Here is a 17,133-nt window from a genome sequence, read left to right as displayed (position 1 = left end):
GCCTCCTCTACCCCGCTAAACCAATAGCATCCCATAACCCTCCTCATTCTAAAATATTGCTTTTCATAACCTCCAACAGTCTGGTCCCTTCCTCCTCCTAGAAGTAATCCGTCGTCAGAGCTCTGTTCCATTTGGGCGCGGAGCCACCTCATTGAAGCCATAAAACACCCCCCCCCCCACCCAACCACCTCCCAAACAAAGAAAAATGGCCTAATACAGTCTTCTGCCTTCCCTTTCTCTCTCTGAGAAAGACATTCTCATGCGGTAGATAAGGACCCATTTGTGTCTCTTCGAGGAGTTTTCTTTCTCAATGAAATAAGCTAAGGAGAAATACAGGAAGGCATTCCAAGGCCAAACACATTCTACTGTTTATTACACATATTACATTCTTAAATAAAAATGCGTCACATAACATTTTTTGCATAGATATCTTACAATATACCAATTTAAAAAAGAATTATGAAACAGACCAGTAACAAAAATAAATTTTTTCTTCATTAATAATTTTGTAACATTAACATACCACCATCATATAATACAAATAATAGTTTTAAATCTTAAGACTTTTGTACAGCAAAAAAACTTGACAAAGTAATATATTTATATATATATATAAAAAGCTTAAAAAAAATAAAATGTCAAAAAAAGGCATAACCGAGGGCTATAAGACTGGGTACTTCTGTGATATATTATAAATACCAGAGAAGGCCTGAGAGAATGTGACCGGGGAGGCAGGGGGCGGGAGGGGCTGGGAGTAGGTCTCTCCAAACACACTTGTTAGACACATCTGGCAAAAAGAAAATGTATAGTGCAAAAATAAATTTCTTCAAGCCTGTTAAGAGGGATAATAGAGATTGGAAAGAAAAACGGTGGTGGCCGGGAAGATGTGTGGCGGGAAGAGGGAGGGATGATGAGAGGAGTTTGGGGAGATTTATGGAAAGGAAGGGGAGGCTTCAGAACTATTCAACATTTATTTTTGCCTCTGTGTTAGCAAGGAGATCTTGGCCAAACAGGTGTACTTTTCCTCCCTGGAATGAAGCAAAAGTAAAAGATAAGGAAATTAAGTTTGAGTATAGGAAATGCATGCTGGGGAGAAAAGGGAAAAAAAAAAAGGTTGAGAACCAGCCAATGAGTCCAGAAGCCTCTGAGGACCTAGATATGCAAAAATTATTCTGTCTCTGGTCCAAAGGCCCAGGATTAAAATGTCCCCTCTCCCCACCCTCAGCCCTTCCCCTTCATGTGGAACTCCCAGTGTGGTTTCAATATACTGGCAATTATAAGCATCCATCCCCCAAAAAAGATATTAGGCACTGGTGGCTACTCCTCTTAAACGTCAGTAGCCTGTTTTCCTTCTGCGAAGGTACAATAGGTACATGTGCACACACCTAGGCGTGTGCAGACATACCACCCTCATTATTCTGACGTGGGGTCCATTTTATGGCAGTAGACAGAAGCTGGAGTCAAAGCAATGTACGATTCCAAAGCTCACAGTTGAAAAAAATTGTATAAACAGTCCCCAACAAAGAACGGATCAACCTTCCCTTGTGGCCGCTTAGAGGGAGCCCTGTTTGCAAAGAGTATTTTGTTTGGGATATTTGTGAAGTGATGACCTAGGATTTCTCTCTCCATTTTTGATACCTGTTTCCCGAGGACTTACACTTAAATGCAAAACACCTGAAGAATACAGTACTAGATCGGAAGGGTGCACACAAGGAAAGTTAATTGCAGCTTAATCATCCATCCCCTTTTCTGGGACCCACTAGGAACCAACAGAGGTTGGAGAGAGAGTGTTAAAAGCAAGGGAAAACCCTGAAGCCTCAGGCAGTCAGTCATGGGATCTCACACTGAGAAGCAGCTTTTGCTTCCTTGGACACATTTTGTCGTCGTCGTTCCAACGCCAGTATTCCCAATGACCCTCACTGAGGAAGGGAGGCCATCAAAGAGGCACTGATGTATACACGGGCCAGCCCCTTTCGTTTTCACACTGAGATATCACCATGTTTACCGAAATTTAATCCAGACCCAGAATGAAAATTCTCTTCTCCTGCCCCTACCCCCCACTTGGCAGGTGCCCACTTCCGGAAGAAGCCAGGGAAAGCTTCCGAAACCAGGTTCGACTTAATGAGTTTTCACTTTGGCAAAGATCTGGGTGCAAAACTGTGGCCAGCCATGCTGGCCCTCATGAGACTTTTAAAAAAGAAAGAAACAACGAACCTGATTTTTGTAGTTCAAAGTGTTGCCTCTCTCTGACTTTCCCTACCTTCTTTCCTCTCCTAAAACCAAGTCATGCAAAAGAGAAGGTGAAAGCACTTTGCACTGTATTTTATATTTTATGAAGTGCCATTTTGAGCCAATAACACTAATCACTGGGTTTTGTTTATTTCTTTTTGGCTTTGCCACAGAATTCAGGAGTGGGGGCTACAGGCAAAATGCTCTGGGTATCCTGGATGAACCGCCCTGAAAGTACCACTTATTTCCCCTCTGATGCAAACAGACACGGCTAATCTGGACGTTTATCCCAAACTAAAATCCTTAAAAAATCTTCTCTGGCTTCTAGATTGAAAGAAGATTTTCCAAAAAATAGGAATCAGTTCTGCTAATTATGCGTGAGGTTGGCTGTCTTTTTACCCTGTTAGAATCAGGCAATCAAAGATGTAAAAAGGGCACAAGAGGTGCAGGAGGGGAGGAGATTTGGAAGAGATTTGGGTATTGGGAGGGCTTTGCAAGGGACAGCACGTAAAGAGGAGGAGAAGGAAATGGTCAGCGTGGAGTTCATTTGGGGGGTCTTCGATATTTTGTAAAATGCAGCTTTGTCATGGAGTCCGATCATCTCTTTCTGGACATAAGAGTCATTACCACCAGGCGTTAAGTTGGGCAGATGAACCGTCAGTGGGGCAGGAGGCCAGTAGCTAGGAGCAGCATGTCATTTCAGGTTTCCACGTCTCTGACTTACAGCCAGGTGGTAGGAGAAAGAAGCACAACTTGAAATAAATTGTCAAAACTGTCAATGGCTTAGAAACGCTCTCGTTCTGTACATCAAACTCTGAACCCTGGATTAAGTGTGCTTGAGGGGGCGATCACAAGAAACACCATGCCAGGTTTTTCCTTTTAAATTTGGGATCCCCTGGAATGTTAGGAGGTAACAATTTAAATGAAAAAGCGGTTCAGTGTGTTTCAAAGGTCCATTAAAGCACTGTTGAAAATAACCGGTCCTTTTGGGAGCAAAATATTTTCAAGTCATTTCTTGGAAAGCCTGTTCGCGCCAGCAGGCTTTGCCCAAGCATCTCTGTCATTTCGGAGATGCTGGGCATTTGATCACAAATCTTTTTTCCATAATGATTGGGGCTGTACCCCCACTCCCAAGGGTAGGACTGGTTATCATTCACAGGTGTCAATCGGGTTAGAGAGGAACAGTTTCAAAGCCATGCACTTAGCACCCACCAAATTCTTGGCCAATTCTCACAGCCAACAAATGACTCTGAAGGAGCCAGCCCCACCAGTGCGTTCATTCAGCGCACCCTGCTCTGAGAAAGGTCGGGAGCAGATTACAAAGGACCTCACTGATACAAAAGAGAGAGGAACTACAGAACAGTTCAGACACTGATGAGGACCAAAGGGCCTTTGTTCTGCCACATTCAAATGAGAGCTTTTCAAGACCACAGATGACAACAGGGAGCAAACAAGCAATGATTACTCTTTTGCATTCTGTTTTTAACTTTCTTTTTAATAGAGCCTTGCATTGGTCAGTTCAAAAATTAAATTAAGTATTATAAACCCTTAATAATAGCATTTCAAGAGGCAAGAGCAGCTCCAGCTGGGGAGAGAACATCTGTAAATCGTGGTGGCCACGGCCAATGCCGTCTCTGAAGTGTGCGTGCATTCCTGCCGGAGGCTGCTGCAGGAAGGGAAACCAGCGAACCAAGAAAATCGGGGGTGTCTAACGTTTCATCTAGTGCACTGACTGGAGGCGCTACAGTTTAATACAGTTGAGGTTCCAGGTTCCTCACACATCCTTCATCCCGAAAGGATGCACCACACATTCAAATATAATCCCGTGGTACGCCCTGATGGACTGGCCACAAAATGCACTCAAATGCAGTCGAAAACTACGAGATTGTCAGCAAGCAGTGCTCCAGAAATTGTTTCTAAGTCATGTCTACTTTTAAATCTTTGGAATAAAACTGATTTTTTAAAATACCCTCCAACTAACATATACATAATTGCCTCTGGCAAATGGGCAGATTTTGTGTGTGCGTGTGTTTGTGTTTTAGGGTGGTTTTTTATTGTTGTTTTGTTGTGGGTCTTTTTTTTGTAATTTTTTTTGTTTTTGGTCTACATTGAAAAAAAGGAAAAAGAGAAAGCAAAGTTTAAGGGCCAGACCTCAGAATGCCCCCAGGGTCCAATTGGCAGCTACGACATTTGTGACAAGGAAGTTCCTTTACCCTCAGAGGAGTAGTTTCAACGTTTCAGTGAAATCAAAGGTTGCAGAAAGCTGAGGAACCAAATGCCAAGGATCTTGAAGGTTGCTGTCATAAATGTATTTGTGTTTCTTATATTATCACTTCCTTCTAAAGACTTCAGTTTTGCATCCCAGATTGGTATGGGGTGGCGTTTTAACAGTCAATGAGTCAAACAGTCAAAGGAGGGCAGGAGGGGAGCCAGCTGGTATGAAGGAGCAGCAACCGTGTGCGGACCAAATGCCATTTTTGTTTTTGAGACGTGTCTTGAAGGGATGGTCCCAGAATATACAAAATATACAATCTGTCCTAATAACCACCCCGCTTGCTTGCATAGGCCATTTAATGGTCCTAAAGGCAGTCTTTGGAGTTGAGGCCAATGCCAGCTAGCTAAGAATGCGAGTAGATAGAGACCGACATCGGGTGTGTGTGTGGGATGAAAAGCAAGGAATGTAACCCCCTTGGAGACAGTTTGCAGAGTAAACGTGAGGCCTCTGTTGATCCTGGGTGCTCTAGGTCACAAGTCATGAGGGCCTAGCCAGAAAAAAATTAGAAATATGCCTCTCCTTTTAGCCAGACCGTGAGAGAAACATCTCAACCCTTTCCTGAAACGTCCACCCTTCATTCCCGCAATGGCATCGTTGTATCGTGTGTTTTAGCGAGTGGAGGAACATGAGCTCAGTGGGGATGAGAGGAAGATAGGGTGATGTTTTTTGAAGCCACTAGACTTGGGAGGCATCTTCCATTTTCCCCACTCCTGGAAAGAGTGATATTTTTGGCTTTTTGTCAGGTCCTAACCCAGAGTTAGGTTCAATATGCAGCTGCCCTTTGAGACTAGCGACATGTAGGCTGGAACTGGGCACAGGGTGGCCATGACACACAGCACAGGGTTGATCGCTAGGAGCTGAGGTCATGATGCCTCCAGGGGATGACAGAACTGTGATGTCCCATCTGATTGGCTGCTTTGAGAGCTGGACATCCACATGCTGAGGGAGTCCTGGAGAGGTTTAGTCCATGGAGAAAAGATAAAACGTTTAAGCTTCCAAATAAGCTTTTCAAGTTTTCATTAGCAAAAACAGAGAGATTAAAAAGAAAAAATCTAGCACTGGCAATAAGGTGAGGCTCAAGGGAGAGACTGTGATTTATCATCAAGGACTTTATTCTCTTGGCCACTTTGCAGTCATGCTAGAAGTTTCCAGAATCCCTAGTGCATATGGTGTGCAAGAGTCAAAAAGTAAAAAAAAAAAGAAAACTCCTCCCTTAAGAGTGAAGTCTAGAGAAATGCAGGCCAGAAAGGTGTAAGGTGTTATTCCAGAGTCTGTCGCCGCTAAGGCCGTTGGTATCGACTCGAAAGATCTCAATGGTACTAAGAAGAACCAAAACTGATCAACAGTTCTTTGAGGAAGTCGGACGCACGGAATAGTAGGATTTTTCACACACAAAGGACAAATAAACCAAGAGTTAATTTTGGCTACCAAACTGCAATTTGGTTTTCTAGGTCATTTTCCCCCAACTATTTAAAAAGGAACATTAGTGCTACACATATGCAACTTTAAGACGTTGTGTTCTCCTATCAAGTTGCACTGAGAAGCGAGTTAAATAAGCCCCTCTTACGGCTGTCCGCCTGCAGAAACGTCACGTCCGTTTTCTTTGATTTCCATTGGCAACGGCGGGAAATAATTCCAATAGTGCTGAAGTGAGCAGCCAGTCTGCCTTGCTGAGTTCACCGGGCTTCCTTCTTCTTCGTCTTCTACCATCTGGCTAGGGCAAGGCATAAAGAATAGACGTATATATTTTAAATACAGCGGAGTGCACAACAGTGTGTGTGGTGGGGGGTCTGTGCGTGAGAGCGCATGTGGGTGTGTGTGTGTCTGTGTGTGTGTACACAGAGGTTTGGAAGGGAGAACTTTCTTCTGCGAGGCAGTGGGTCCCCGCCTGAAGTCCAGCCCTCTGCCTCATGGGGTTTCCTTCAGACAACGGCCGGCGTCATGGCAACTCTGGCCTTTAGGGTTGTTTTAGATATGTCTCTTCATATGGAGGGCAAGATGGTCAGACCTGGAAAAACACCTAGGAAATATAAACAACAATGAGAATATTAGAGAGGTCCAGGTAGAAAACTCATCTTCCATCACCCCTAAGAAAATGATTAACCCTACCTGAAAGAGAGGCAGTACAGGTGTGTGAGAAATAAGGTAGTGTGTTAGGAAGGTGGGCTCAGGCGTCAGATTGCCTGGGTTCCAACGCCAGCTCTCCCAATAACTGTGTAACTCTGAGCATGCTTACGTCTCTGTGCCTTAATTATTCCTGTGTAAAACAGCACTCACCTCCTAGCTGGGTTGTGAGGATTCAATGAAACTACCTATGTGAAGTGCTTCAACCATTGCCTGGCACACAGGAAGGTCTCGATGGGTATTAGCTATTATCATCATAGTTGTCATCATTGAAGAAGAAATGAATGTGCAAATGCTTTGGAAATGTGTGTTGTGCCCGTATACTATAAATACACTATGAATGAGTAGCTTGTATTGTCAAATGGCGGAACTTGAACATTTCAACACCCAAAGTTCAGTCTTAAGCTTTACAGTGAAAGCCCAGAACTGCTGCCTATGATATGTACAGGTCTACACAGACACTCTCAGGGAAAAGCGAGGAGAAGGGAGCTCACATTTACTGAGTACCATATAATAGGCAGGCATGTGCTACGTGTTGCCCCAATGTTATCACCCCGGTAACCTCCTCAGCAACCTTGCACGGTAAGTATCACACCCTTTGGGGTATGTGTGCTGAGCGGAGGCTAGGGGCACATGGCTAGTGAGTGACAGGCTTCAGACTTGAGGTTAGATCACAGGTGGACCTGTAAGCCCACTTTTTTGAACTGCTTCTGGGTGCCTAAGGTCTATCACTGGGTGTCTCCCTCAACCTTCTGAGTAGGTACAGTGGTTGTCTTCACCCTGTCTCATTTCTTCTAACATCACCAACCTGAGTTTGCCTTGGAGAGCAACTAACTCTTCTGCATTCTCAGTCATTCCGGGCTGACCCTCCTCCTAAGTGATCTGCTAAGCAACAGTCACATGACCCATATAGCTCAGTAAGAGCCAGCCCTGGGATAGTTACTGAAACTACAGGAAGAAAGAAGCTCTCTTTCCACTGGGGCTGCTAAGCTGCTAAGATTGAAGCCCAGAGCTGCCAGGTGGCAAAGAGCCTGTTTGAGAACCAACTCAAGAGAGAAAAATTGGGCCAGTGGATAGAGAAAGTCCTGATGACAATATCGGAGAACTGGGTCCAGCCAAGCCTGAAGACAAATCTAATTCTGTTCTCAGTCACCTGAGCTAAGAATACCCTTTCAGGCTAACACAAGTCTGAGCCAGGTGTCTGTATCTTATAACTAACAGAGTGGGCATTTCCATATCTCCACAACCTACAAACTAAGGTTCTAGCGAGAATCCCAGTGAAGCTGGCACATAAGACAGCAGCCGTTCTTAGCTCTGGATTCTTCTCTCAAAACTGGCCACTTAATCTTCACCTGTGAGAATATTTCCCAGCTACCCTGAGGCCCAAGAAAACAGCACAGTCCAAAATTCTTGTTAGGATGTTAGCATGTCTTGTTCAGCCTAGCAATTTTTCCTGTTCAGTACAGGATTTCCCTGTGCTCGTTTATTCTTAAAACAAACAAACAAACAAACAAACCTCACTCTATCCTCTGCCCCAACATTCTCTAGACACCGTGTGTTTATTTCTGAAACAGATACATGTGCAAGATGAACCCCAAGGAAATCAAGTAAAACAGAACAAAGGTAAAATAAAAAACACATAAGAATGGGAAAAGTATAGTAGAAAACATTCTAATCCAGTAACATGTTGAATAATAACAATTCTATTCATGCCAACTTACTTCAGACTCTGATTTGGAATGAGCGAGTTATTCGGAAAATCCCTGAGAGCACCATCAGGGTACCATCTAAAGGGGATTTGATTTACTGTAAAACACCCATAACATTTTCTTTAGAAACAAGAACTTGGTGCCGTTGGCACACAGAAAAGCAACCCAGCCAGCACGGAATTTAGCATTTCATGTGCACAACCCTGTTCCGCCCTGCAGGTGCGCACACGGCAGTGCCCGCTGTTCTCTTTCCTTCCCTCCCTCCCTCCCCACCTGTTCCCCTTCCTCTCCTTTTCCTTTGTCCCAACAGCCTAGAGAAAGGAGATCTAAGTTGAAAAGTTCTCACTGCAGGCATTTCCCTTTTAAAGTTAGCATCCTTACAAGAACCCTCCGAACAGGTACCATTCTTACCCCCACCACCAGACGAGATATTCATCACTAAGATTTGAACGCAAGCAGTCTGACTCCAGAGCCCAGGCTCTGAGCCACGCCTGCTTTTCAGACTGAGAAGAAGGGGGCTGAGATGTCCAGTTAAGGAGGTTGTAGCAGGCAAAATAACGGGTGGTCCCCCCATAATGTCTACACCTGATTCCCAGGACCTGTAAATGTGTTAGGTTACAAGGCCAAGGGGAATTAAGGTTGTGAATGGAATCAATTTGCTAATCAGCTGACTGTAAAATAGGGAGATTATTCTGCACTATCTGGGTAGAGCCAGTGTCATCACAAGGGTCCTTCCAAATGAGAGGAAACTGTTAAGAGAAAACCAGAGAGACTGGCAGCATGAGAAGGATGCAACAACTTGGATGATGGGGGACTGCGGTCAGGAGGCAAGAAATGTGGTCAACCCTTAGAGGCCGGAGAAGACATGGGAATGAATTCTCCCTTAGAGCTTCTAGAAAAAAATGCAGCCCTGCTGATACCTTGATTTTAACCCAGTGAGACCTGTGTTAGACTTGTGGCCTACAGAAGTACTAGATGATAAATTTGTAATGATATATAAAAAGGATGTTAAATCTGTGGCAACTGGTAACGGTGGCAACTAGAAAACTAGCCCGTAAGTTCCTCTGGGCAGGCCTGACCAGCGAAGGCCTGGGAGATGGGACGAAGCAGAGACGGAACATTCTGCCTGTCCTAAAGGGAGACACGGGGCCCTGAGGTGGTAAGAAGTGAAGTGAAGGAGAGGTCTTGGCAGTGGACAAAACCTCTTTCCTTCCCTCTCTATGTTCTGGAAACCTAGAGGAAAACAGTATTCTTGACACACAACCTCATTTGAAATGACCATTCAGTAATGTGTGCACTCTAGGCTTTCACTCTGCCTTTAACCAACTGCCTACTCTGTGCGGGGTGCCTAGCAATATACACACAAGTGTTCAACTTCTCCAGGAAAAAACAAGTGGGGTGGGGGAACCAGATCCTTAACATGATGTCAAACGTAATACATCCCTCCAGAGTCAAGCTAGCATCATTATCTGTTCAAATTCTAAGGAGTATAAGATACTCAACATTAGACTAGGTCTCTCACCATTGAGGTTTTTATTTAAATTCAATATACCAGCAAGATACTTATTCATGATTAATTTATATTTATTAATTTATACTTACTGAGCTCCACATAGGAGCAGTAAAAGGTAAAAGATAAACTCAGCATCCAGAAATGCAGAATCAAATAATTCTAAGGGTAATACACCCCCAGAGGGTATTTATGACTATACAGCAGGCAGATGACCTTAAATAAGAAAGTCCTTAATGATTGAAATTTGTTCATTACAGAGAACCAGTCAAACCCCAGTGGTCGTTTCTCTTGCTTATGAAAAAGGCGCACTAAAGTCATGTGGGCATTAAGCCAACGGCAACCCTCGAGGGCACCAAAGGGCTAGATACTGGCTGGTATTTCTTACCACCCAGAAGTGGGCTGGCTCAAAGATCAAAATCCTCCTTTCAGCTGCCCAAGATCTTTGAGGGACTACGCTGGCAGCCACCTCCCGGGATCACAACCGCACTGAGTCGGTAAAACAATGGCCTGTCTACTGTCACCAGTGGAAGCAGCCTCATGCTCTGTGGGCCAAGAGACAATGCGGGTCATTCTCCAGCAGCTGGTCGCTCAGTGGGCTGCACGGTTCAGGCCGACTGTAAGGAAATGGCAGAGCTGCCTCAATGCGTACCCCGTCCCCAACCCCAGGCCTGCAGCCAAGGGTTACAAAACCCAATGTCTTCAGGGGTCAGGCAGGTGAAGTCAATGAGGGCAGTGGGTCAAGTGTAAGAAACACAGCACTCTTTGATTCCACTTTTGAGAAGGCATGGATCCAAAGAAATATTGCTCTCCTAAGAGTAGACAACGGAGCAAGTGTGATAATCCGCGTCGCCTGACGGTCTGCCTTTGTGTTGGGAGACCACAGGGAGTGGTGGAAGCAGTGAGAAACTGGTGATCACGTGGCCATCTCCAACGGGTAGTGAGTAATATTCGGCTTCAGGACATTACCGTCACGTGGTAACACAAGCCCACTGTTACAGGATTGTCTGATTTTTCCAGACAAAGCCAGAAATACAGGCATTTTTAGGGCATCTAGCAATTTTAAATGTTAGCAAAACAAACACTTATGCATTTTTATTCTAGCCTATACACAAAATAAAAATATGCTTTAAGGAAAGGGAACCCCCATCCTTGCTTGGCCCCGAAATAGGGTACTTTGCTCACATGAAAGAGGCCAGAGGTGGGTTTCTCATGCTCCCACACATTGTGGTACCACAGGATCCAGTGTCTTGTTAAGGGCCACAGATGCCGTCTGTTTCTGAAGGAAAATGTCTTCTAAGCAATGCCAAGTCCTCAGTCACTCCACGCTCCCCTCTCATCTGCTCCGGACCACTCCAATTCCCGATGCCACCTCCCAGTCCTGCATTATTCTTAGCCCAATCTTTGCGGCTGAAAGGCAGGGTGCTCCCTGTCTTGAGACACTAATGAGTCCTGCTTCCCGTGTCTGACACTGTTGAAAATGCACTGACGATTGGCCAATGCCACAAACCTTGAGCGACTCACAATCTCTCCCAGTTACCACACATGTTGCAGAATTTGTACCATCTGCTTAGAAAATTTCTAGCTCCAGAAGCCACAGTATATTTTGATAAAGCAAAAAGACTAACCAAATTGCCCATCTCTGACAAATCCTTCACTGAAATATCTTACTTGGTTTGAAATATTTCCCACACAAATTGTACAGTCAGATTCAATCCTAATACATCAATGGCTACACAATTGTACATTTCACGGCAAGTCAGTTGATTTGAAGAAAGAAATACGGACTCTGGCCATTTCCCCTGAAGAACTCTCTGTCCATTTCTAAGGATGACAGCATCCACAAGATGCAACCTGCAAGGAACGGCCTCACCAACCCCCAGGGGCGGGGGACCGGTGTGTGCCTCCTAGTCCACGCTCTAACAGCTCACAGGGTGGATATGCTGCTCTCCCCCAGAGGACTGCGGACAAAGCATCCCATCTATGTAGTTTCTTTATTAGTTGCCAGGGCTGGAGAGGGATCAACGTGAGGAGGGAGTTGAGGGAAAGCTGCCCAATAAGGAGAAACTTGACTGAAGTATAATCTGCAGAGGAGCTGCTGGGACTTCCAGGTAATGGGACAGAAACGAGGAGAAAACAGGTTGCATTCTTGGGGAGCAGAAGCAAGCTCCAAAGGAACGAATGACAATAGCTTCCACAAGTGGACTTCCTCAGCCCTGGGGTGGGAGGTTATCTCTGGGCTCCAGAAGGCATGGAGACTTTATTTAGTTCTTCGAGAATGAAGATAAGAGGAAAATAGCCTCTTCAGGAAGAAGAAAAAAAAAAAAAGGAGGAAAAACATGAATGTTCCTTTATAAGCAGCTTAAAGGCGCACCAAGCCAACGGGCCACCAGGAGACTTGGCCACCCCTGACCTGCTCTGCAAACAAACACTCGAGACTCCAACTCTGGGGGAAGGCCTGCTGAGGGGAGGTGCCTGGTGCCTGCCCAGGGACTGGGAGGCAGGATGCGGAAGAGATCGAATTTCCTTCCAAGGGGAGCCAGGCCTCTATGGGCATCCTGCAGCCCCTCCTGCCATCCCTCGAGCCGCTGGCCAGGCCGGGGAACCCTGAGGCTTTCAGGGCTTTTATCGTATTAGAAGCATTTTTCTCATCATAACTGAGACCTTTAGTATTGCATTAAAAAGATGGTTAATTTTCTTAAGCTTCCTTTTAAACACAGAAATAGGATTAGAAGGATAACACGCTCAGATGCAAGCCCATTATTTGATTATGTCTAAACCTAATCCTGCCTTCACCTTGGCCTGCAGAGTCTCCATTTTGGGGTTTATTGGTTGATAATGCCAAGGCTGTCAGATACTATTACTTGTGTAGTATCTGCTGCTACGTGCTCTTTCTTCCACGATCAAATGCTGAAGGTTTGAAATGGAATTACAGGATAAGTTCTCAAAGCCTTGCCATCTTTGAGACCTTTGTGCCTCTTTTCAAAGGAGGGAGACTGGTGCAGGCCCCCAAAGAATGGGAACTGTCTTCAGCAAATTCATGTCTCATAATACTTCAGAGGAAAGCCTTATAGCGCGCATCCTTCCGTTAAGCAGGCTTTCTACTCTCTCACGTGACCGAGGACGAGGGAAAATGCTGTTGATGTTAATAAAAAGATCAGGAGAAGCAGCTACAGGTAACCACTCTCCGTCCCATTCCGTTTTATCTTATACTAAAGTGATCTGTTTCACCATTTCCTTGAGGGTAGGAATTGTGTCTTACTGACATCCAGTGACTAACATGGTTCCCGGCCCACAGCTGGTGTTCAGCAAATACCTGTGTACCTGAACCAAGAATTCATACAAATACAATCTCTCAGTTACACACATGGAGGTACCCTTATCTCACTGGTTTCCTCGGCGGAGGAGTAAAAGGTGTTCCCAGATCCGAGGCTCTGGGAGAGAGGCTTTCGATGAAACCCAGAGCACATGGGCAGCCCATCCGCCGACCTCCGCCGACCCCCGCCGTCCTCCCTCCCCCTCCCGAAGCTTCTGAGTTTCTTTACCTGTCGCAGTGGTTGCATTTAAAGGGCTTTGCACCTGTGTGTTTCCTGTAGTGCCTCGTGAGCTCATCGCTTCGTGCAAAACGCCACTCACACCCTTCCCACGAGCACTTATAAGGCTTCTCACCTGTGAAGAGATGGAATGACCATGGTCAGTGACAGGGACAAATGGCCACACACCGATCGGAGTCTGCTACCTGCCTGTCAGGCTTGGAAAGGGATGCATACATCCATCCATCCAATGGAGTCTTGAAAGACTCCATTTCCTAAACTCAGCATGTCAGTTGTTGTTACTATTATTATTATTTTTTTAACCTTCAAAAAGTGGTTTTAAAAGATCCTCCAATCTGGAGCTGTCACGTCAGTTCCCAAAGTCAGAGCATGTCCTTTGACTGTGGAGGGATCAATTTTTATTTCTTTGCTACTCCCTGGAACACTTTGACCCCCAAAGTCCAGGCAGAAAGGAAATGTGCTATTTTCATCAGAACCACAAACGCTTCTAGTCTATTTTTCTCCAGAACATACAGTAATTGACCGTCTCAGCCTTTTCGGTCTCCTCCCTCCTCTCCCCACCTCCCACAACTGTAGCCAGGTAGCTGCCTGGCCAGGCAGACAGCTCAGGTCTCCCAGAACACGGCTCGTTCCAGTAAATGTGTGAGTGGAAGGACAGTCACCAGAAAGGGCTACCACTTGAGAGGAAAGGAAACATCACTGGACGATTCCCGGCATTTCTGTGAAATACAGTCACAAAGTCCTATTTAAGAAGCCCATAACTTAAATGACTCCAAGAGCATCATATTAGAGAGAGAGATACATATTTATTACACAATATTTTTAAAGTCAATTTGTAGAGCGGGGGTTTCAGCCACAGTGCAGCTGCTTAAAAGCATGAAATTCGAGCTCTTGGACTCAAGTGACCTTTCCTCACGGTACGAACAGATGGAGGGAATCGGAAGAGAAAGTACAAGACTTTTCTTCGGACCATTTTTTTTTAGCCCATCAATGTCGGTCACCAAACATGACACGAATTTACCCTGCCAGCTGTACGGTTCGTCGGTTCTCATCAGGAACTGAGCCCTGTACCTGAGAGGCAGGTTAGCGCAGTGGTCATGAGCCCCGAGGCCAACCTTCCTGGGTTCTGCCCCCAGTAGCCCGGGTTAAAGCACCTCTCTTTGCCTCTGTTTTCTGCGATATAATAGTACGTACCTCCCAGGGTTTGGAGAGGATCAACTAATACTGTGTGAATTCATATCTATTATCTATTAATTAGAACTGCGCCTGGCACCTGGAAGATTCCCATAACTTGTAACTATGATAAACTGCCAACCCCCAAACTTCAGGATACGCAGGCGCCAGAGGGCTGTCTGTGGCTGTCCCATTATTTCTCCACTTTTCACAGACAGGCCTTCACGAGGCAGCACGTAAGGAGACATTGCCCGAGACTATACTTGACTCACTTTCTTCTTTCCACCTTTTTTCTTCCCTTTAAGCCTGACTACAAAGTGATCACAATGCTTTATTTGTATCACCAAGAATCAAACCAAACATGATTGAAATTTCTATTTCATTAAACCGGTGCCCTAGTGAGCCCATGCTCTGCAAGGCCCGTAGAGAAGAGGAGCGAGAAGCGCGGGCATGTCTTTGAAAGGGAACCAAGAAGACATGAAGGAGAGCTGGGAGCACAGGGGGAAACCCATTCAGCTTTGGAAAGCAGTGAAAAATGAATCACAGAGAAGGGTTAAAAGTTCACCCTCTGGGTCCTGAAAGCCCAAATTTTAGAAAAGTGCACCTGCTGAACAGCAGGTGAAGAAGGGAGGTGTTGAGACCACTTTGGAGTGAGCACACCTGGGATATTTCTGAGTTCGTTACACACACGGGGCCTCAGTGTCCTGATTTGTCAGACGGGGGTGGGCGTCCCACATTTACTGCGAGGGTTAAGTAGGTAGCCATGCATAAGACATGCACATAAGACATGTTTCCTGAGCCCGGCACAGGTAAATGGTCAGCTGATTTGAACTCCCTGTCCTCAGCTCACCAGCATGCCCAGGGGCTGCTGAGCAGGGAGGCCTAGCCGGGTGTCAATAGCCTCCAGAGCTTAGGCTCCAGACCTGGGTCCAGAGTCCCTCCAGGCGACCTCAATATCAGAAACCAGAGACGTGTTCTTGGTTACAGATGGAGAACGGGTCAGAAACACTGGGCATGCTTTAGGTCTGCTCTGAATGGGCAGGATGCTTGAGGGGGGAAAAAGCGACCCCAGCGGGAGAGAAAAGTGCCCCTCTCACAGTGGCCTGTCGGCTTCCTTCTTAATGCTATTGACTACCCACAAGGCTTTGTTACTTCAAGGGAATCCAGCATGAACAACAACAAGGAAAAGGGGAAATGAGGCACCAAAGACCTCAGAAGTTCCACATGCCCTCCACCCCCAAAGGCCTTCCAGTACAAGTCAAGTGGGAGGTTCCTGGAGCCACGCGGACCAACACACAGCCCAAATGCAACAGAGTATCTGGGAATCCTATGATATTCTGCAGCAACCAGCAGAGACATCCAGCCCCCAGAATCAATGCCACAATCGAACTGACCCGTCCATCACAGGCAACCACATTCTGAAGGACACAGGAAGGACAGGGAGAAAACGAAAGAGATTAAAGTGGATGTCCTTACTGGGTTTTTTGTTTGTTTGTTTGTTTTTTAATTTCAAACTGCTTGCTTTTTCCATGGCAGAATTTTAAAAATCAGTTCTATTTTGTTTTATTTTGACAAACAATATCAAGGATTTGGTTACTTCCCAGGAAATAACGTAGGCTCTTAGTTATTAATTCTGGCACAAACCCACTGTCCTATCCAGTAGCTATTCCAGCATCCCTTTGGCAACTGTGTAGACAGCAGCTACAGAGAGCTTGAACCTGACTCTGAATCATATCACTAACACTGCTTCCTGCTTACGGCGAGGTGCTACACAGAACATACTGAGGACACGCCCCTTTGTACCCTGATAGTTTAGCCAAGTCACATTATAATGACTCATCAAGCTGTTTTTCCAGTGTCTGATTAATTTACCTATAAGTAGCCATTTCTACAAATACTAACAAGAAATTCAAAATAGCCAAGAAGGAACTCAGGCAAATGAAGGGGCAGTGCTTGAAACAAGCAGCGTTAAGAAGTCAGAGAAGCAGAAAAAAACCCATAAAGAACTGAAAATACGATGTCATATTTAGGGCTCAGAAATAGTGGGATTAGGCTGACCTCATTCCCGGGTTCTATACCCACTTCCATAAACCAATTTCTGTTGGCAAGCAGGTCAGTGACGTTGTGGGAATTTTATAGGGCCAAGACAACCAGCACCCACTGTTTGCTCCTGGTGGTGAAGCCATCTATATCCACAACGCACTGGCTTTCATCCTGACGGTCCACCTGAACACTTCTGCTCATTTTCTAAAAAGCTTGGGCTTCTTTCTTTGTAAAAGAAGTCTTTTTTTCAGAAACAAGGGAAAAAAGGAAGGGAGTGAGGGAAGGTGGGAGGGAAGGAGGAAGGGGGGAAGAGGGAGGGGAAGGGAGGGAGGGAGGGAAGAAGGAAGGAAGGAAGGAAGGAAGGAAGGAAGGAGGGAGGGAGGGAGGGAGGGAGGGAGAAGGAAGGAAGGAAGGAAGGAAGGAAGGAAGGAAGGAAGGAGGAAGGAAGGAAGGAAGGGGAAGAAAGAAAAAAGAAACAGGCAGCTCAGTCATAATTGGAGCAGATTTCATGCCAAA

At 45.5% G+C, this 17,133-nt stretch overlaps 1 protein-coding gene across 2 annotated transcripts in view; it reads right to left on the bottom strand.

The window, feature by feature from the left end:
• Positions 1–1,333: 1,333 nt before the first annotated feature.
• KLF7 (Kruppel like factor 7) overlaps positions 1,334–17,133 on the bottom strand; it is an 86,473-nt gene continuing 70,673 nt past the window's right edge. For both annotated transcript variants that reach the window (XM_028508779.2, XM_028508780.2), the window contains exons 3-4: positions 13,393–13,516; positions 1,334–6,524 (exon numbers count right to left, since the gene is read on the bottom strand). In XM_028508779.2, the coding sequence (XP_028364580.1) occupies positions 6,473–6,524; positions 13,393–13,516 (176 nt within the window). In that variant the 3' untranslated portion in view covers positions 1,334–6,472. The remainder of the gene's footprint in view (positions 6,525–13,392; positions 13,517–17,133) is intronic.

Source organism: Phyllostomus discolor, chromosome 4, assembly GCF_004126475.2.
Source record: "Phyllostomus discolor isolate MPI-MPIP mPhyDis1 chromosome 4, mPhyDis1.pri.v3, whole genome shotgun sequence".
NCBI classification, from domain to species: domain Eukaryota; kingdom Metazoa; phylum Chordata; class Mammalia; order Chiroptera; family Phyllostomidae; genus Phyllostomus; species Phyllostomus discolor.
This window is presented reverse-complemented; position numbering and strand designations above follow the sequence as displayed.